Source organism: Natator depressus, chromosome 4 (genome assembly GCF_965152275.1).
Source record: "Natator depressus isolate rNatDep1 chromosome 4, rNatDep2.hap1, whole genome shotgun sequence".
Taxonomy (NCBI): domain Eukaryota; kingdom Metazoa; phylum Chordata; order Testudines; family Cheloniidae; genus Natator; species Natator depressus.
The window spans coordinates 111,405,129-111,427,496 of NC_134237.1; the positions used below are offsets into that span (position 1 = coordinate 111,405,129).

At 42.0% G+C, this 22,368-nt stretch overlaps 1 protein-coding gene across 3 annotated transcripts in view; it reads right to left on the reverse strand.

The window, feature by feature from the left end:
- Positions 1 to 1,235: 1,235 nt before the first annotated feature.
- CC2D2A (coiled-coil and C2 domain containing 2A) overlaps positions 1,236 to 22,368 on the reverse strand; it is a 131,871-nt gene continuing 110,738 nt past the window's right edge. For all 3 annotated transcript variants that reach the window (XM_074951662.1, XM_074951661.1, XM_074951660.1), the window contains 7 exons: positions 20,071 to 20,160; positions 17,891 to 18,004; positions 14,748 to 14,882; positions 8,707 to 8,829; positions 4,374 to 4,432; positions 3,628 to 3,805; positions 1,236 to 1,988 (listed from right to left, as the gene is read on the reverse strand). In XM_074951662.1, coding sequence (XP_074807763.1) covers positions 1,800 to 1,988; positions 3,628 to 3,805; positions 4,374 to 4,432; positions 8,707 to 8,829; positions 14,748 to 14,882; positions 17,891 to 18,004; positions 20,071 to 20,160 — 888 coding nt within the window. In that variant the 3' untranslated portion in view covers positions 1,236 to 1,799. The remainder of the gene's footprint in view (positions 1,989 to 3,627; positions 3,806 to 4,373; positions 4,433 to 8,706; positions 8,830 to 14,747; positions 14,883 to 17,890; positions 18,005 to 20,070; positions 20,161 to 22,368) is intronic.

The window sequence follows — 22,368 nt, forward strand, 5'->3', positions numbered from 1 at the left end:
CTCATGTGGTGGTGGTGATGCTGGCATCAACAACCCCCTGTAGGAGTGGAGGTGGGGAAATGAGACTCAAGTTGGTTTTTGTAACAGTACCTTACATTTGTAATAATTTTTATTTCTTGTATGTAGTGACAGCTGAAGACTTCATCTTTTAAGTGACTATTAAAGAGCTGGGAATGTTTGTACAAAGATACTTCTCAATTAGCTTTTGTTATGAAACACAATGGTAGAAAAGACACAAAATTAAAAAAAAAAAAAAGCAAACTCCCCCATTCTTTACTATCATGGATGCAGAAGTGATCTGCATTAATTTGTAACAGGTGTTTGTCATCAGAAAGGTAGCATTTGTTACAGTGCAAAGGAAGACCTCACCACCTATGAAGTTACAGTAGAATTAGTCTTTGTGTGCAAAAGATGCCGTAATTCTATGCTTAGCACTAGCTTTTGTATACAAAACAACTGTTTAAAAGGACAAACATGTTGGCTCTTTAGACAATTCTTCAGGTGCCAAAAGGGCCTGATTAAGTCACTGTAGTCATGGAAGCATAAGGAGAAACACAAGTCCAAAATGTTCATTAGTCTCTGTCACGGAGTCACCAGGCCTGTGCTCTGGAATTCCTCCAAATGAAGCCGGTCAGGACTCTGGTGTAGCATGCCTCCTCTCGCTGAGCATATTGTCGCCAGGGCAAGATGCTTACGTAGTTTCAACCTTCCTGGGTCTGACCTCAGAGCATTCAGCATTCCCTTCCTCCTATGTGCTTCCCATGACAAGTCCACTCCTGGGGAAGCCTGAGGCCCTTCACTGCACCTCCTGCAGTCAGCAGTGACTCTCAGCCAGCATGTAGAACAGCAAGCTCTGTGTTCCTGTCAACTAATAAACTTTCTATTTTAGTGACTTTCAGCCAAGTCCATCTTAGGGAGTCCTGAGCCAGACAGCCTTGACTCCCCCTCTTCCAGTTTCCCTAAGCAGATTGCCCAGCTTCCAGGGAGTTGACCTCCCACACACTTGCTCCTCCTTTTTGTCCTGCTTCCTGGGCAAAAAGTGTCACCTGGTTGCACCCACCTCCTCGGTCTCAGGTTATGATGGGCACTGTCATAGCATATGTGCAGATGCTGGGCCTCACCTCCCCTGAGGGCCTGAGCAAAAATCATACACCCAATTCCCACCACTGAAATATTGGTGCAGTACAGAGGGAAATGGAGGTACACACAGTATTAACATAAGACAGTAACATAACTGAAGTAAAGTGGGGTTTTATTCATCTTGTTAAGAGACTCTGACAATTTCACTGGACAGAGTGGAACCATCAACATAAGATGCATACACGTTGGTGTCAGCTGAAAGTGGGTAGGCAGAGTTAGTTAGGTATTTTACCCAAGCTGCTGCGGCCATCCCGGGATGGGAGGGAGGGTGTGAAGTAATGTCTACAATTAACATTTGTGGGGAATCTCCCAACAGCAGCTCTGAAAGTACCAGTGCTGGGAGGCTTAGTGGGTACAGGCTGCCACTGTCTACTAGTATTTTTACCCTCACAGCTGTGTACAAGCTGGAGAATAGCTCTGTTCCATAGGTAATGTTTCAGTCTACAGAGGCAAAAGCCAACATGTACACAGTCTCTTATGTAGGCACAAACCAAAGACCGAAAAGCTCCTCAAAGGCAATAGCCAGAATGCTACTATGTTTTTCATCTTTACTGTTAAGGGAATTGTTTTGTTCACACCCCCTACGTACAACTGGATGCAATGTTTTTTTTACACCAAAGCATTTATCTGACAGGAAGGTGCTGTCTTGTTGAGTGTTTTTATCGATTACGAACAAGTGAAGCAATGTAAATCCACACAGAGAGAACATTTTTGGGATAAGCATGGATGTATACTGCGAGAGCAAATTCTGCACTTGAAACATCAATGGTATGGACTCCAGTACTGTATACAGCCTCTATTAAAGGTTTCACTTCAGAAAATGGCATATGAATAGGAAATCCAGAAACCTGGGAAATTTAAGGGAAAAAAATCATTAGTGAGAGTGAGAAATGACTGTTTCTCTCTCATTAGTTGAGGTATTGAATCAGAGTATAATGAGCTTTACACCAGGTAGGGAAAATAAAAAAAAAGCTACAGCAATTATGGCTATTACGTGTAATTTCACGGTGGCTGCAAGTTCAGCTTTTCTTTTAAGAGCACTTACTTATTACTGGACTGAGGCTGAATAACCTGCCTATTTCACATTAAAATGAGTGCCCCTCTCCAACTTCAAACTATGTTTCAGCAAGGCATAGCTTCCTGAATGGATGTTTGTTTAATTCCTGTCAGCCCGTTGGCCCTATTTCAAGACAGGCCCACTGCCTCTCTACTGTGGCCACCCATCTGCACCTGCTGTCTTCTAGAGCGCCAATCAGTTTGTCCCTGGGCCCTAGTACTTGTATGCTGCTACAGCTGATTGTTGTGCTGCCCTGCACTCCAGCTACAGCATTCCCAAGCTGTACAACAACTGCAGGGTCAATTTCTAATTAAATATGCCACCTCAATAGCTGCCAACTGAATATGGTACAATATGATGGATAGCAATTAAAGCAATAGTGCATATTTGCAACCAACAGGGCCCCGCACTAACAGTAACCCTGAACCAGCTTTGGTTGGTGTCACAAACCTTTCAATAGAAGTAATTTGTCAACTGGTTATCATTCATCTGAATTTACGATGACGTGGGCGCCAGATGATTTCCCCCACACAGTTGCTAGAGCAGAGTGCACTTGGGTATGGTGATTCTGAGCTGAGAGGGTGGGAACACTGTCTCTGCAGCATTTGTACCCACTTGCTGGTACAGTACAGAAGTTCCTTTGCCAGAGCTCTCAGGGGGTGGGTGCTGGGGTAGAGTCACACTCTATAACCGAGAAGCTGACAGTACTGCAGTCAGCCATCTTGTACGTTCAGCCACTGCCCTTTGAAAAACCGAACATCACAGTCCTAAAAATAATTTTTAGGACCCTGAGAGGCAAGACCATGCAGCTGCATGCTTGCCGTTCTGCTATCAAAATGGAAGGACTGTTTGGACAGCTGACTTTGGGTTTAGATGTTTCTGACAATTTTTTTATTATGAAGAGAAATGCTTTGCTAATAAGAATAATGAATTGTTATTGGCTGTTGCTAGGAAAATTGTTAGCCTATTAGGGGCTATTGAGAGTTATGTGCTTTGTTGAAAAAGTTCAGTGAGAAACTGCTTCGGGACGCTCTTCTTTGTGCAAGGATCTGAGACTTACAATTCCCCATCAGGTAAACAAAACAAAAGGGAGGGCTGTCAGAAGCCTGGCTAATAATCACTCAAAACCATTTCAAACTTTAATAAATATAAATTTCCCAGAAACATCAGAACAACTGCAACTCTAGGAGAACAGAATTGCCTAAGTTTATTAGGGTTGGTTAGGTTGGTTTTTTTGTTGCTGCCTAAAGCATTTACTATTAGTTGGCCTTGTATCAAAGGCCTAGCAACATATGCCAGTTCTTTGGATATTAGGTGACTTTCTGTTAATTAAACCTCAGTGATTTGATTTACTAATGTAATATTGGACTGTGAGGAACATCTACTAGTGTTTCATTACACAAGCTCTACATAGGAGTTCATTATAGTACCCTGTAATCTCCGAGCTGTTTTTGCAATTCTGCCTGGTGGTCATCTTCTACAGCTTTTCCTTGGAACTGTTCCAGGAGAGGGAGGAAATGACGAAGCGTGGAGGTACAATATCTGTTCCAACGAGTTAGATGCCTTGGCCTCCACTCCATAATCTTCTCTTTCAGTATCTTTTCGATCCTGCAGTATAATACAGCTACTTGTTATAACTACCTTACCGGTTGACTGTTCAAGGTGTGATTCTGGCTTCACAATTTTGGATGACTCACTCAGAAAACAGAACTCAACCTTTTTTTTCCTAGACACGCTACCCAAGTTGCAGAAAGCACTGGGGATCTTAAGGTAGTAAGTTTGCCACTGTTCCCAAAGCAGTTCAAAGATAAACACAACAGCAGTAATGCCACAGTGTTCTGGTTTACAAGAAACCCTCCAAAAATCACATGCTGGAGGACTGATTTTTAAGATTTCTCGGTGGCACCTGAACTTTTAATTCTTATTCTTACAATACATAGATACAGTGAAGGGAGAGACCACTCTGGCTCAAGAGATCAAAAAGCCACTATGAGCATGCTTAACAGAGTGCCCGAGAAGTAGTTACACTTTTCCAACTGCAGCTCCTTACAATCTAGATTGGAGGAGAAAGATCACTGAATGTTCCATTCTTCGGTGGTGAATCAGACAGTGGAGCTGCTGCTGCTGCTCACAGTGTTTAATGGAATTACGTAGATATTTATAGAGGCAAAGTTACCTGCCCTGCAGTTCTAATGCAGCAACCTTGTCTGTACGTTGGTAAATTAATTCTTCAGGCTAATAAAAAAAAGAATTGATTAAAACATCACTTGGAATGTAAGACTTCTTGTTATCAAAGATGAAAAAACAGGACCACATTTTCCTCTCATGTGGGTTCACACCAGTGTACATCTACTGGAGTTGTTCCTGATTAACAAGGGTGTGAATGAGATCAAAATTAGGCCCATAATGTTTCACCATGTACTACATGAGGTCAGAAAAATGAATTACTGAAAAACATTTAGAAGTTAGAATTTTGTACACAAAGTTATTCTGTCCCTTCTGACCGTAAGTTTCAACCACTGATGTTTGATTAGATAAGGAGCGCGCGCTTGGTGTGGGACATGAAATGAACGTGACCTCTTCACATTTTAAAGACAAATTTGACATTTTCCTTAGATTTCAGAGGCTATATTATTTGGATTTCACTTGTGACTAAGCTAACAGAGGAATGTCACAAATCATATTTGGCTTCAGACCGTCTGTGGGTGTTTTTAGGACAAGAGAGATTCATCCATTCTGAATGAAACCAGATCAATTATAAAATACTGTCACTCAATATACTGTCCTGTACGCTCCTGAGGGAATTCTGCACCAGAATATAAAATATTGTGCACAGAATTTTTAAAAATTCTACATATTTTGTCAATATAGAAATGTGGAGGCTACAGCATGGCAATAGGGAGCACAGGCCACAGGCTGCACAGAGGTGGGAGAGCACCAGCCACCCTCCCCCGGGCATGGACTCAGCAGTGAGGCTGCACCCGACTCTGACACGGTGCTAGGGCTGGGCCTGCCCCAGAAACACCCTGGGGTCCCGCTCCTCCGGGCCAGTTGCACCAACATAGCAAGTGAGAGGGACAAAGTCTCACAGGCATGCCCAGCCCTGGCCCCCACTCAGGTGTGGGGTGAGGGGGTTCAGTGTGGGGCCATTTGGGTGCAGGGAGGATCTGGATGCACAGGCTTCTTGGGTAGGGGGGTTCCAGGTGCAAGGGGAATGGGATTCTTTAGGAGGGCTCGGCAGGGGGGAGGGTCTGAGTGCAGAGGGAGTCAGTGGGGCGTAGGTCTGGATGCTGGGGGAGTGGTGGGGTGGAGGTCTGAGTGCAGCTGGTTGGGGCTCAGTGGGGTGGGGGGCTCAGTGGAGTGCTCAGGTGCAGGGGAGCTCATTATGGTGGGGGTTCAAGTGTGGGGGGCACATTGGGGGATGGTCTGGGTGCCAGGGTGGGCGTCCAGATGCAGGGGGTAAGGCTTGGCAGAGTGGGTGCAAGGAGCTTGGTGATGGGGTTCTGGGTGAGAGAGGGTGAGGTTCACCGGGGGGTGGGTATGGGGGGGGGTTCAGCTGCATGGGAGTTGGACTTCCCATACAGCGACCCCTCCCCTGGTGGCTGAGGCACAATGAGTGCAGCAAGCTGGGTGTGTGTGTGTGTGGAGGTTTCTGGGAGTGGGTCTGATTCTGCTCCAGCCCTGGCTGTTTCTTGTACAGGAAGATTCAGGAAGAATTAGTAGGGGAAGCAAAAGTGGATGGGAATCTGGGAGGCAGTGACCATGAGATGGTCAAGTTCAGGATCCTGACACAAGGAAGAAAGGAAAGCAGCAGAATATGGACCCTGGACTTCAGAAAAGCAGACTTTGTCTCCCTCAGGGAGATGATGGGCAAGATCCCCTGGGAGAATAACATGAGGGGGAAAGGAGTCCAGGAGAGGGGGCTGTATTTTAAAGAGTCCTTATTGAGGTTACAGGAACAAACCATCCCGATGTGTAGAAAGAACAGTAAATATGGCAGGCGACCAGCTTGGCTTCACAGTGAAATCCTTGCTGATCTTAAATACAAAAAAGAAGCTTAAAAGAAGTGGAAGATTGGACAAATGACCAGGGATGAGTATAAAAATATTGCTTGGGGATGAAGGAGTGAAATCAGGAAGGCCACATCACACCTGGAGTTGCAGTTAGCAAGAGATGTTAAGAGTAACAAGAAGGGTTTCTTCAGGTATGTTAGCAACAAGAAGAAAGTCAAGGAAAGTGTGGGCCCCTTACTGAATGAGGGAGGCAACCTAGTGACAGAGGATGTGGAAAAAGCTAATGTACTCAATGCTTTTTTTGCCTCTGTCTTCACAAACAAGGTCAGCTCCCAGACTGCTGCACTGGGCAGCACAGCATGGGGAGGAGGTGACCAGCCCTCTGCGGAGAAAGAAGTGGTTCGGGACTATTTAGAAAAGCTGGACGAGCACAAGTCCATGGGGCCGGATGCGCTGCATCCGAGAGTGCTAAAGGAGTTGGCGGATGTGATTGCAGAGCCATTGGCCATTATCTTTGAAAACTCATGGCGATTGGGGGAAGTCCCCGACGACTGGAAAAAGGCTAATGTAGTGCCCATCTTTAAAAAAGGGAAGAAGGAGGATCCTGGGAACTACAGGCCAGTCAGCCTCACCTCAGGTCCTGGAAAAATCATGGAGCAGGTCCTCAAGGAATCAATTCTGAAGCACTTAGAGGAGAGGAAAGTGATCAGGAACAGTCAGTATGGATTCACCAAGGGCAAGTCATGCCTGACTAATCTAATTGCCTTCTATGACGAGATAACTGGCTCTGTGGATGAAGGGAAAGCAGTGGATGTGTTGTTCCTTGACTTTAGCAAAGCTTTTGACACGGTCTCCCACAGTATTCTTGCCAACAAGTTAAAGATGTATGGGCTGGATGAATGGACTATAAGGTGGATAGAAAGCTGGCTAGATTGTCGGGCTCAACGGGTAGTGATCAATGGCTCCATGTCTAGTTGGCAGCTGGTATCAAGCAGAGTGCCCCAAGGGTCGGTCCTGGGGCCGGTTTTGTTCAATATCTTCATAAATGATCTGGAGGATGGTGTGGATTGCACCCTCAGCAAGTTTGCAGATGGCACTAAACTGGGAGGAGAGGTAGATACGCTGGAGGGTAGGGATAGGATACAGAGGGACCTAGACAAATTGGAGGACTGGGCCGAAAGAAATCTGATGAAGTTCAACAAGGACAAGTGCAGAGTCCTGCACTTAGGACGGAAGAATCCAATGCACCGCTACAGACTAGGGACCGAATGGCTAGGCAGCAGTTCTGCGGAAAAGGACCTAGGGGTTACAGTGGACGAGAAGCTGGATATGAGTCAACAGTGTGCCCTTGTTGCCAAGAAGGCCAATGGCATTTTGGGATGTATAAGTAGGGGCACTGCCAGCAGATCGAGGGACATGATCGTTCCCCTCTATTCGACATTGGTGAGGCCTCATCTGGAGTACTGTGTCCAGTTTTGGGCCCCACACTACAAGAAGGATGTGGAAAAATTGGAAAGAGTCCAGCGGAGGGCAACAAAAATGATTAGGGGACTGGAACACATGAGTTATGAGGAGAGGCTGAGGGAACTGGGGATGTTTAGTCTGCGGAAGAGAAGAATGAGGGGGGATTTGATAGCTGCTTTCAACTACCTGAAAGGGGGTTCCAAAGAGGATGGCTCTAGACTGTTCTCAGTGGTAGCAGATGACAGAACAAGGAGTAATGGTCTCAAGTTGCAGTGGGGGAGATTTAGGTTGGATATTAGGAAAAACTTTTTCACTAGGAGGGTGGTGAAACACTGGAATGCGTTACCTAGGGAGGTGGTGGAATCTCCTTCCTTAGAAGTTTTTAAGGTCAGGCTTGACAAAGCCCTGGCTGGGATGATTTAATTGGGGATCGGTTCTGCTTTGAGCACGGGGTTGAACTAGATGACCTCCTGAGGTCCCTTCCAACCCTGATATTCTATGATAAGATGAAGTCCCATCCTCCTCTGCCCCAATCCAGCTGGGACTAGCAGCTAAACCCGGCACAGGGTAAGAGCCACGGGGGAGGGCATCCCCATCCCACGGTGATTTACCTCTATGGCAGTTGCTCCAGGTGCCTGAAACCATGCACCCACATTGTTTGGGGGGGGGAGAGGGGGAGTAGGGGGAGAATGTGACCGCTCTTGCGGTTTCCCTTTGCTTCCCTGTCAGAAGTCATTTTTGTGCAAGGAAGCAAAGAAATCTGCAGGGGATGTGAATTCTGTGTGTGCAAAATGGCCCAGAATTCACTCAGGAGTAAGTCTGTAAAGATCTAATTATTACAGAGGTGTGGTTGGCCTGCTGTACTAACATAACAACAATACGTTTACCCTTAAATTGCAAGATAAAGACTTACAAAATGAGAGAAAAACGGCATATAGTGAATTAAGATTTCATGTCACACCTTCCATCCCTTAAAATAATCTAATAATTGTTTTAAACTACAAAATGAGTCTTAAGTAGGTACAATAATACCTGAACACTGGAGAGGCCAGGGTATGGTAATCTTTGTGAAAAGAAAGATTTCCATAATTTGGGTTTGCTGATGTCAAAATTTATCCTTACTGGGGAATCATATTGTTGGATATTAAACCAGATCTAAAAGAGAAGAACTTTGTTAACAGCAAGAGCCATACTACATGTATCACATCTTTTCAATGCAAAGCTAAGACAGTAGGAGTTACCCTTATAAATTCACATGAAACAAGAGCCTTCCTGTATATTCATTCTCACCTCAAGTCTCTTTATAAAGAATCTGATATGTTCATGTACTTCATGTAATTGCAATATATTACAGTTGATGAAGGCTGCACAGTTAACAAAAATCACAAATGTTTAACATGGAATACATGACTTTCAATGAAAGATGCAACTTTCAGAAAGGTATCATTGGGATGCCTTTTCATTATTATATACTTTATTTAGAACCTTAAATTCTCTCATTCACCCTTTGTTTTTAAATTTAAAAAGGTTAAAAATGAAGAGACCATATGATATAATACACAAAATTTCAAACAGCTGACTTTTCTGATACATTTTCCAAATATTCTTATACAAGTTTGTTATGTTTTGGACTGTCTGCATGTGTGTGTTTTAGATTTTGCACTTTAATGATGCTTTTAAGTATGTGCAGAAGCAATATTATAGGGACTTTTTAAACCTAGGAACGTATGAATTGCCAGACTGCATCAGATCAGTATTTCATCTAATCCAGTATCTGCTCTCCATCGTGTCCAGCATTAGACATGTCAACGTAGGTGCAAGAAGCCCTACAATACAAAATTGCAGAATAATCTGTCTATAAATGAAGCCCATCACTTAGTGGCTGGCTTATATCCCTGGGTTTTTAAACAGTAAGATTGTTGGATCATATTAAAGAAGTTCTGTATTAAAATCACAAATGAGTTTGATTCCCCATAGTTTAAATTCCAGGGTATTACTAATTAAGAGGTCTCTTGGGTTTTGGTACTGTTTCTCTCCCTCTATGTGTGAAACTTGCAAGCTGCTAATTGTGTTAGTACATTCTAAGACAGAGTCTGTTCTCAAAGCAATTCACAGAGACTCAAAGCAATACTCTAACAACAGAAACAGCACCCAGAGACTCCTCGCCCTTTTGTTGTATTAACAATTGTGATTAAAATAGAGATAGAGGATGTATGTGGATGGATGCTTGGTGTGGATAATAACTGAATGATCAGGGAGGTGCCAGCCTAAGAATCCAGTGTCCATCGGCTGAAGAAGGCGTCAAGTGGAAATAACCAGAGGACCCCCGGAGGGCAGACTGGAATCCACCCAACAGCCTCAAGAATGGGAGAACCAAAGAACAAGATAACATCTAGCAGCACGGAGCCGTCAGGAATGTGCCATCTGCTGATTGATTCAGCAACAGCATGATGAAGCAATTCCCACAGACTGGCCTAGGAAGAAATTCCTATAAAAAGAGACTCTAAAAAGTGAGAACTTTGGGGTCTGATTCTGCAAACCAACTTCCAGGAGCATCAGATGAGCATCTGACAAGGCCCTGCTCCCTCCTCATGTCCAGGCCACCTGGCCAGTGGCTTGGCATGAGCAACTCTAAGGCTGGTAACTATGATGACAACCTTGCAGAACCTCTGTGTGTGTGTGTGTGTGTGTGTGTGTGTGAATGTGTGAATAAATATGAGATTGAATGGAATGTTATAGCTATAACTAACTGCTTACTATGATAACAACCTTGCGGAACCTGTGTGTGTGTGTGTGTGTGTTTGTATGAATGAATGAGTGAATAAAGATGAGATTGAATGGAATGTTACAGCTGTAACTAACTGCTTACTATGATTCTTTCTGTATTCACAATAAATGTGGTATTTTGCCTTTTTCCCTTTAATAAGATCCTGCTGGTTTTTAATTTATTGGTACAACAAGATTTATATCATTTTTTTATCGTACCTACTATAGCTGTGGGTGTTGATTCAGAAAAGATTATCCAGTCTTGGCCTCAGTGAGGTACTGTAGCAATATATTCCACAAGTTAATTATATGCTGTATAAAAACTATTTCCTTTTAACAGTTTTAAATTTGTTGCTTTTCAATTTCATTGACCATCCCCTTGTTTTTATATTATCAGAAAAGGTGAATCAGAGCATCAGCTACTAGTTAGACTATCCATTTATATAATGGCATTGTATTTTTCAATATAATTTTCTATCACAGTCCTTATCTATCCTAGTATTTTATTTGTTGTTTGACCACTTCTGCACATTGAGCAGAGGTTCTCATTCAGCTGTTCATGACAATGCCCAACACCATGTAGGAACAGTTCCAGTTATTCCTTCCAATGTGCATTACCTTAAATTTGTCAACACTGAATTTAATCTGCCAAAGTGCTTCACAATCACCTCCCTATGTTAGGTCTTTCTGAAGTTCCTCAGTTTTCACTAGTCTTGACTAACCTAAATCATTCTGTGTAGGGCTGTCAAGTGATTAAAAAAATTAATCTAGTTTAATTGCGTCATTAATTGCACTGTTAAACAATGACAGAATACCATTTATTTAAATTTTTTGGATGTTTTTCTACATTTTCAAATATATTGATTTCAATTACAACACAGAATACAAAGTGTACAGTGCTCACTTTATATTTATTTTTGATTAAAAGTATTTGCACTTATTTTTTGCACAATAATATTTTTCAATTCACCTCATACAAGTACTGTAGTGCAATCTCTTTATCATTAAAGTTGAACTTACAAAAGTAGAATTACATACAAAAAATAGCTGCATTCAAAAATAAAACAATGTAAAATGTTAGAGCCTGCAAGTCCACTCAGTCCTACTTCTTGTTCAGTCAGTCGCCCAGACAAACCAATTTGTTTACATTTGCAGGAGATAATGCTGCCTGCTTCTTGTTTACGATGTCACCTGAAAGTGAGAACAGGTGTTCTCATGGCACCATTGTAGCTGGCGTCGCAAGATATTTACGTGCCCAATGCACTAGATTCATATGTCCCTACATGCTTCAACCACCATTCCAGGGGCATACGTCCATGCTGATAACAGGTTCTGCTCGATAAGAATTCAAAGCAGTGCAGACTGACGCATGTTCATTTTCATTATCTAAGTCAGACGCCACTAGCAGAAATTTGTTTTTCTTTTTTGGTGGTTCGGGTTCTGTAGTTTCCACATCGGAGTGTTGCTCTTTTAAGACTTCTGAAAGCATGCTCCACACCTCTCAGATTTTGGAAGGCTCTTCAGATTGTTAAACCTTGGGTTGAGTGCTGTAGCTATCTTTAGAAATATCACATTGGTACCTTCTTTGTGTTTTATCAAATCTTCAGTGAAAGTGTTCTTAAAATGAACAACATGTGCTGGGTGATCATTCGAAACTACTATAACATGAAATATATGGCAGAATGTGGGTAAAACAGAGCAGGGGACATAGAATTCTGCCCAAAGGAGTTCAGTCACAAATTTTATTCACGCATTATTTTTTTAAGGAGCATCATCACCATGGAAGCATGTCCTCTGGAATGGTGGCCAAAGCATGAAGGGGCATACAAATGTTTAGCATATCTGGCACGTAAATACCTTGCAATGCCTGCTACAAAAGTGCCATGCAAATGCCTGTTCTCACTTTCTGGTGACACTGTAAATAAGAAGAGGGCAGCATTATCTCCTGTAAATGTAAACAAATTTGTTTGTCTTAGCGATTGGCTGAACAAGAACTAGAACTGAGTGGACTTGTACGGTCTGAAGTTTTACGATGTTTCGTTTTTGAGTGCAGTTATGTAATGTTAGGATATAGATATTCAGGCCTGTCTGTAAAGGCCTCTACTTTAAAAATTTAGGTGTATTCTTATCACCTAGCTAGTTATAAAGGTATAAAAGAAAGAATCAAAATCACTGTCAGCTGGTGTAAGGGTCTTCTCTTACTGTGACAGTCTGAGGCCCTGTTCTTAGGCTAAGATCTCTGGCTAAGCAGCAGAGGCAGCCATAAGCTGGGAAGCAAACGGTCACATCCTCACATTCCAAACTAGTCACATTAAAATAAGGCAATCTGGGGCTGTTAGAAAGGTAACTCAATCTACCGCCTTCAGAGAAACAGAAGAGCCTAGAGGATGTAAAAGGAAGTTTAGTTTAATAGTTTTCTGTTCGGTAAGAACTCACTTATCAATAGACACAGCTGGGAAACCCTTATGTCTTTATAAATGTAGTTGTAAAATTCTTACTTCTGTATTGTTTTGTCATTAAAGTTTTCACTTTGCTATTGTTTATTTGCATGGTCTCTGTCTGGTTCTGTAATTGTTTCTGTCTGCTGTATAATTAATTTTGCTGGGTGTAAACTAATTAAGGTGGTGGGATATAATTGGTTAAATAATCATGCTACAATATGTTTGGATTGGTTAGTTAAATTTCAGAAAAATAATTGGTTAAGGTATAGCTAAATAAAACTCAGGTTTCACTACATAGTCTGCAGTCAATCAGAAAGTAAAAGGGGGGGGAATGGGAAAAGGGAATGGGGGTGGGGAAACTGGAATGATGTTTTGCTAAGGGGGGGGGAATGGGAACAGGGACACAGGTAAGGCTCTGTGGTGTCAGAGCTGGGAAGGGGAACACTAAGGAAGGAAACTGAAATCATGCTTGCTGAAAGTTCACCCCAACAAACATCAAATTGTTTGCACCTTTGGACTTCGGGTACTGTTGCTCTCTGTTCATGCAAGAAGGAGAAGGGAAGCAAGCGGGTGAAGGAATAAGCCCCCTAACATGTAACAAACAAACAAACAAAAATCTACATTTGTAAGTTGCACTTTCACGACAAAGAGATTGCACTACAGTACTTGTATGAGGTGAATTAAAAAAATACTATTTCTTTTATCGTTTTTACAGTGCAAATACACCAGACCCTTAGTAGAATGTGCATCTATATAGGGCAAATTCGCATATAACGCGGTCGCAGCCATGGATCCCAAATTTAATTACTTTAATTGCAATTCATTTTAATGCGGCCCCTGCCACAACGCAGTACTGCGCATGGATCTCAAATCCCGTGTTCTAGCGAGGGTCTGGTGTATTTATAATAAAATATAATATCACTATGATTTCAACTAGAGCACAGAATACAACATATATGAAAATGTAGAAAAATATCCAAAATATTTAATACATTTCTATTGGTATTCTATTGTTTAACAGTGTGATTACATTTTTTAATTAAATCCCAATTAATTTTTTTGAGTTAATCACGTGAGTTAACTGTGATTAAGCAACAGCCCTAATTTTGTGTCAATTGCCACCTCACTGTTCACACTGTAAAAAAATCAATAACTATATTAAACATTATTCCTACAGGGAATCATGGGGCCCCACTGTTAACTTTTTGCAATGGTGAATATTGACTAATTCTACTCTTTGTCAATGTCTCAGCCAACTTCCAATTTACCGCAGTACTTATCTTTCACATCATGACTATTTAGTCTTCTCAGAAGCTTCTTGTGACAGACTTTGTCAAAAGCTTTCTGAAAGTCCTCCAAATAAATTGTTATTCTGTTCTCTGTTATCCATTATTTTGTTAACACGTTTAAACATTTAGTAGTTTACGAGTCACCATTTCACTTTGCTGATTTGCCTCTATCATATGCTGCTCTTCCTGCTGTTTGTCACAAAGTTAAGCAACTATATTAAGCAAGAGTAGGTAAATTAAATCCTACAATGCACAGGTTTTAGATGGTTGGGTTGCTTTGCTTGTGTATGCTATATTTATATCAGTATTTTATAATTTATAATCTGTTTAAACTATAGTAAAAAGCCATTTTATACAACAGTTGAAACAGAACTTCTTAAGTTGCTGGAAACCTAATCCAAGAATGGCATAAATCACTATTTGATAACATGACCCACTAATAATAAAGTATATTGGCATGGATACAGGAACTCCTGATCCACTAGGAAACAAGAGGTTAAGGGAGAGGATGACAAAGGTAAGCACCATTTTGTGTGTGAGAGAGAGGGAGAGAGAGAGAGAAGATGGAAACACTTACATTATCAAAGCTAATCAAACAGCCCACACTTTGCAATGGACAGAAAGTATCAAACTGTCCATAACAACGTCCACTGCTGGGATTCCAAATCACATACTGATTTTGCTCCCAAGTTAATACATATACAGTTGGCCCCTAGGAAGAAAAAGATTGAAAAACATTTTTTTAGAAGTTCTGCTAAGATAATATGTATTGTATTGTATTTTAAAGGCCAGTAACCACTTTATTATTGAGGCCACAGACAAACTGCACAATTGAACTATTTTCCTCTAGCTGGTTGGAGTAGTTTTCTTCAAAACAGCCAACTCATCCACTTCAACCACCATAACCAATGTTCAAGTAACTCTAAGCCCTTAAAGTGGTGTGTAGTTTTACTTTGGCTTACATCAGGATTGCACAAATAACTCTTCCACCCCAGCACTTTAAAAACTAAAATAAAGAAGATACTTTCCTCTAAATTTTCAAGTAAATGTAGTGCTGATTAAAGTTGCCATATTGAGAGCATAACAAACTGAAGTTCTCTGTTTACTCACAGAACAATCGTGGCAAGGGCATACTTTTCCACACTGCCCAGTCAGTAGGCCTGATCCTTGTGCTGGATGTCTGAGACTGAGAAACTCATTAAGTCTCCATATTCACTCAAATGCCTAGCCTCCTTGCTGAGACTGTCAGCAAGAGTTTTATTAGTTCCCTAGGAACAGGTCTGAGACCCTTAATTGATTCCATAGAGGGTACTAATCAGCCTTCAGAGGAGTAATGTTTTTTGGTAACTCCCAATTTGGGCTCGATTTTAGTGAGTCTTACACAAACACAAAGAAGTGCAGAGTTGAGGGTCAAACTAAGCTTTATAGCATGTGTACTCCAGCATATAAAGTCACCAACTTTTAGGGCACCCCTACAACACCGTTAGCACAACACGGTAAATTATCAGGGAAGTTTTGGTATTCATTTTAACTGAGACACTCTGCTCATAGTCCCTTTTACACAGACAGCTTCAGGTAAGGATCAGTAAGCATCTTTTTAGAAGTTATTTGAAAAAATGTTTCTCCAGTATGTAAAAAGTAGCTCTATATGAAAGACTAATTAGCAGAGCAGCTGTGCTGCATATTGCATGATATGCACATTTGGCAACCCCGTAGCTTCCCAGAGCCCTGCTGGAATTGCATGCATTCCAGCAGAGCTAAAGGGACTTCTCCACAATAACTCTACAGCCCCACACAGCACTACTGGGTGGCCTCTTTACCTTCTCTTTTACTACTCCCTGCTTCTGCTGGATCCCAGCCAGATTAACAGTCAGCAAGAATGGGGAGCTGCTGACAGCATCAGCAATACAAAGAGCAAGGCAAGGCAGGGCAAGAGCATGGGCCTTATCAATACCAGGCATCCCTCTGCTTTACCATAAACCCCATCCCGTGGCATGCACTCACATCCATAGACAGCTGCCCCAGGCACCCCTCTCACTTACGTTTCCAGCACCCATCTCTCTCTCATACACAGAGCTGCCTTAGATATCTCTTTTGCTTATCCCAACAACAATCCCTCATACACAGCTAGTTGCCCCAGGCATTCTTCCACCTTCCCGATGACCCATGAACCCTATCTGGCCTTTCTGGGTTTCAGCACTTTCCCTGGTAACATGGGCTGAATGTCCTGTTGGGGCTGTCATCATCAAATTCTGAAAAGATTAATTGGATTTTGAGTTCCAGGATCTCTTCCTAATACTGCTATACTTGGGAACAAACTAAAGGAGTGAAATTCTGGGAATGGATTTCCCAAGACTCAGTTTTGTAGCTTTTCTTATGTTGAGGACCCATGTGTCTGAGGGTAGAATGCCTGTAATCTTCCTTCAGGGAGACCCTCTAGGACATTTATAGACAGTTTGGCCACTGGCCTTGAAACCTGTTAGTAGTGCTGGCTGCTTATAAATCTGAGCACTTCAGTGGGACAAACATGACCCATGCTGCTAAAGGAATTTAACTGCTTTAGAATTAGAGAGCCTGATTCTCCAGTGCCTTTAACCTGGTGGAGTCATTTACACCTATGCAAAGTGACTTCTAAGAGGATGTGATAGACCCTGGCCAGTTGGGTACAGCAGAATAGCAGAAGGCAGATATACTGGCCACTGGATTAACAGTTTTCTGTTCCCTGACTGACCAGAGCAGGGGCTGCTCCAAGTTAGGGTCGACACATGACTCCAATTAGCCTGCAAAGAGTCAGGTGAGACCATTAAGCTAATGTGAACACCTGACTCTAATTAAGGCCCCTCTGATACTATAAAAGGGCTCACTCCAGTCAGGCCGAGGAAAGCCAGGGAGCGGAAGTGCGGCTGAAGGGCTGGGAAATGAAGACACACTCAAGCCACTGGAAAGGGAGCCCTAAAGTAAGGGTGAAGAAGAGAGAAGGGGGAGGGAGAGCTGTGGGGAAGCGGCCAAGGGAAATGCAGCAACTCTGGCAGTGAAAGGTCAGCTGCCAACAGCTGCTGTCATTAGGGTCCCTCAGCCGAAACCCGGAGTAGAGGACGGGACCAGGTTCCCCCCAACCCGCCACTACAGAAATACCTCCTGGGAGGGGAAGACAGGCCCCTGTCAGGACAGGAGGCTAAACTGTTTGGGAGTAAGCCCGTAGGGACAACAGAGACTGTGGGAGTTCTCTCACCAACCTCCTTCGTGGCTTATGATGAATAGGGCTCAGTAGACTGTAACTCTGGCCCTAGACAGAGAAGGGCTATATGGAGGGTTGCTGTGAGCCTCTGAGGCTAGCATAAACCGCCTGGAAGGCAGGACCCACGGGGACAAGGTTGGAGCTCTGCCACAAGGATTTACAGGTGGTGGACAATGGAGAAAAAGGACAAGGGAGAATAGTTCCCACTACTCAGACATGGAAGCATGGATCCAGGAGTGGGGATCTACTAGATTTATACTTAACTAATGGAGAAATAAGATGGTAGAATGCTTGATACCAGAACAGGGTTCCAATGGCACTAATTTTTAAACCCATATCTTCATTACTTTAAAATCATATCTGCTAGAGAAAATTCAGTCCATTTCTTGGAACATAATCATTTTTTGTTTGTTTATGCTCTATTTATGTAAGCATTTGGATATTATGTTCACATTCAAATCAAACAAAAACTACTGTCTTACCTCAGGAATAGCATTTCCAATTATCAGCCAGGCTTTTTTGCCCATAGCAAGAAAGTAATTACACAAAAGCACAGCATGCTCCTCCTCATCACCAGCCAGAAGATCAAGAAATTGCTGATTGAGAAACAAATGTTACTATTTAGAAATAAATATAGTTGTTAATTCTTTTCCTAACCTGAAACATTTACGAATTTTTCCTAATAGCCAAAGCTATTAACCAATAATAACCAATAGCTGCAGCCAAAATTTTCCACTCAGATTGCCACTGTTTTATATGCAGAATGAGTGAAGAATATGCAGTGGAGATCTGCAGAGTAGATTAGAGAATTTCATCATAAGAGTCAAATTCTGTCTGAGTCACACTGCAGATTTCCAGAAAATGTTTTGAGATGCTATCAATACACTGCATGGCTAACCTATGATCCACAGGAATTCTATCACCCTCCAGATCCGTGTATGTCTGTCTGTGATGGTGAATGCCCAATGGAAGTAAGGTTTCATTTTTTTTAAAAACGGGTATTTGTATAAAAACATAGTCCTCTCTGTGTGTGTGTGTAAACTATAGTTGAGCACTACTCAAGTGTGAACTATAATTAAAAAATAAATTAAAAAATAATTTTAATGACAAGCTGGCATTGGAACATTTTACATTTCAAAGTTGCAATGTACCTTTTGAAAATTTACATTCTGGGGTTCAGCAAAATACATATATTTTACTCAGTTCTTCCAAAACCAGTGTTAAGTATCCCAGATTCAAATGGCAAAAGAATTAATCTCTAACTCATGGGCTTCATAAGAATGTTGGTTATTAAGTTTAGGACTGAATTGGAAGGAGGGCAGTATGAAAAACCAGACAGTAGTCATATAAAGCTATAACTACACTAAATCAAACGGTAAACTACAAAATGGGGACTAACTAGCTAGGTCGTAGTACTGCTGAAAAGGATCTGGGGGTTATGGTGGATCACAAATTGAATATGAGCCAACAATGTGATGCAGTTGCAAAAGAGACTAATATCATTCTGGGATATATTAACACAAAAGTGTTGCATGTAAGACACGGGAGGTAATTTCCTGCTTTACTTGGCATTGATGAGGTCTCAGCTGGAGTACTGTGTCCAGTTTTGGGCACCACACTTTAAGAAAGATGAGGACAAACTGGAGAGAGTCCAGAAGAGAGCTACAAAAATGATAAAAGGATTAGAATACCCTGTTTTTTACATCTTTCCTCAAAGGTCAGGTATGTTTAGTCTTGAGAAAAGAAGACTGGGGGGACTAGAGTTGATGATAGTCTTCAAATATGTTAAGGGGCTGTTATAAACAGAATGGTGATCAATCATTCTTCATGTCCACTGAAGAGAGACTTAATGTGCAGCGCACAAAATTTAAGTTAGATATTAGGAAAAATCTTTCTATAAGTATAGGTAAGTACTGGAATACACTTCCGAGAGGTTGTGGAATCCCTGTCATTGTCTAACATTCTTTAAAACCTCCAAACAGCTATCATGGAGGTCAAGGTATACTTGGTCCATCCCCATCAGCGCAGGGGGAAGGACTAGATGATCTCTCAAGATCTCTTTCAGCCTTCTATTTCTATGATATTAATGAATGGGTGTCACCTAAATTATTGATTTTGATATATTCCTGTAAAATATTGATTAGGTAAAATTGAAATGGTCTCACAAAACCTTAGGAAAAGTTAATATTTGTAATTCTGCCATTGTTTTCTCTCCTAACAAAGTATGAGAGGCTGGTTGAATCTGATAGCGCAGCTGACATTACAGGCAGTGCCTTTTTCCACACTAAGAAGAATTATGATGGTCCAGCTGAGGTAAGTGTACAAAATACTGGACTTTATCATGTTTCCCCACCCCCAACTGTGATATTTTCTTCCCTTAATTTCAGTGGGCACTTTAATTCCTCCTGAATGCAGAAATTGGAACTGCTTATGGTGTTCTTAGGTCCAATAGATTGCAGCCTATTAAGGTTAGAAACATTTTGGCTGATCTGTACAAATTATTTCAGGACAAGTGATTTTTTTTTTATAAACACTTTTTCTCAGATCATTGATAAAGAAACATTTCATTCTCTGAAACCATTGACAATATTGAAAATCTAAATGACTAGAAAGAAAAAACTCTCAGCAGAAGAGGAACAAGAAATTCTAGGCCTTTACTTACATCTGATGTACTCCATAAGTCACAGATTCCAGCAAATGACACACTATCTGGCAAGAAAGGAATCAAAGCAACATATCGAGCCACCAACTCCTACAAACAAAAATAAAGAAAAGAGCACAGTCACGTTCTCATTTACGATGTGGGATGAGAAAGGTATCGTTTATTAGATTATTAGATTTGTTATAGATGACTAGATTTGAAACTTACTGCTGCTCCCACTCAAGTCAAGGGTAATATACCCATTGACTTCAATAAAGCAGGAACAAGTCCCTTTTGGGGACTTTTGTAAAGGCCTGAGCTGATTTTTTTGACTTGGAGTCAGATCAGAACCATAAACCATATGCACAGATTTTTGTTTCTTTAAAGTAAAATGTACATTTAAGTTTATCGAATAATTTTTTTGATAAGCTATTGAACATTTATTTCTAATATTTATAGATAAATAGGCATACTGACAAATTAATTCTTCTGAGGCATGAGCTATATTTACAATTACATAGAGATCTAATAGCTGTTTTATTCTACTATTACATTCCTCTTTTGCCATTCATATGAATGGTTGCTGTTACTTACTCATTCACAAATTCAAGGTATCTAAGCCCTGGTCTACACTAGGAGTTGAGGTCGAATTTAGCAGCATTAAATCGATTTAACCCTGCACTCGTCCACACGATGAAGCCCTTTTTTTTGACTTAAAGGGCTCTTAAAATTGATTTCCTTACTCCACCCCCGACAAGGGAATTAGCGCTGAAATCGGCCTTGCTGGGTCAAATTTGGCGTACTGTGGACGCAATTAGATGGTATTGGCCTCCGGGAGCTATCCCAGAGTGCTCCATTGTGACCGCTCTGGACAGAACTCTGAACTCAGATGCACTGGCCAGGTAGACAGGAAAAGGCCTGCGAACTTTTGAATTTCAATTTCCTGTTTGGCCAGTGTGGCAAGCTGCAGGTGAGTGCAGACCTCATCAGCAGAGGTGACCATGATGGAGTCCCAGAATTGCAAAAGAGCTCCAGCATGGACCGAACGGGAGGTACGGGATCTGATCGCTGCATGGGGAGAGGAATCTGTACTATCAGAACTCCGTTCCAGTTTTCGAAATGCCAGAACATTTGTCAAAATCATGAAGTACAGAGGCCATAACAGGGACCCGAAGCAGTGCCGCGTGAAACTTAAGGAACTGAGGCAAGCCTACCAGAAAACCAGAGAAGCAATAGGCCGCTCCGGGTCAGAGCCCCAAACATGCCACTTCTATGATGAGCTGCATGCCATTTTCGAGGGTTCAGCCACCACTACCCCAGCCGTGTTGTTTGACTCCTTCAATGGAGATGGAGGCAACACAGAAGCAGGTTTTGAAGAAGAAGAAGATAGCTCACAGCAAGCAAGCGAAGAAACCGGTTTTCCCGACAGCCAGGAACTGTTTCTCACCCTGGACCTGGAGCCAGTACCCCCTGAACCCACCCAAGGCTGCCTCCTGGACCCGCCAGGTGGAGAAGGGACCTCTGGTGAGTGTACCTTTTAAAATAGTATACATGTTTTAAAAGCAAGCATGTTTAATGATTAATTTGCCCTGGCATTGGCGGCTCTCCTGGATGTACTCCCAAAGCCTTTGCAAAAGCCTTTCTGGGGAGGGCAGCCTAATTCTGTCCACCATGGTAGGACACTTTGCCACTCCAGGCCAGTAGCACATACTCGGGAATCATTGTAGAACAAAAAGAAAAGGAGTACTTGTGACACCTTAGAGACTAACCAATTTATTTGAGCATGAGCTTTTGTGAGCTACAGCTCACTTCATCGGATGCATACTGTAGAAACTTTCCACAGTATGCATCCGATGAAGTGAGCTGTAGCTCACGAAAGCTCATGCTCAAATAAATTGGTTAGTCTCTAAGGTGCCACAAGTACTCCTTTTCTTTTTGCGAATACAGACTAACACGGCTGTTACTCTGAAACCTGTCATTGTAGAACAAAGCATTGCAGTGTATGTTTGCTGGCATTCAAACAACATCCGTTCTTCATCTCTCGGTGTTATCCTCAGGAGAGTGATATCATTCATGGTCACCTGGTTGAAACAGGGTGCTTTTCTTAAGGGGACATTCAGAGGTGCCCGTTCTTGCTGGGCTGTTTGCCTGTGGCTGAACAGAAATATTCCCCGCTGTTAGCCATGGAGAGGGGCTAGCCACGTGGTGGGGGGAGGCAAAATGCAACCTTGGAACGAAAGCACATGTGCTATGTATGTAATGTTAACAGCAAGGTTTACCGTGAAAGAGTGTACCCATTGTTCTATAAAATGTGTCTTT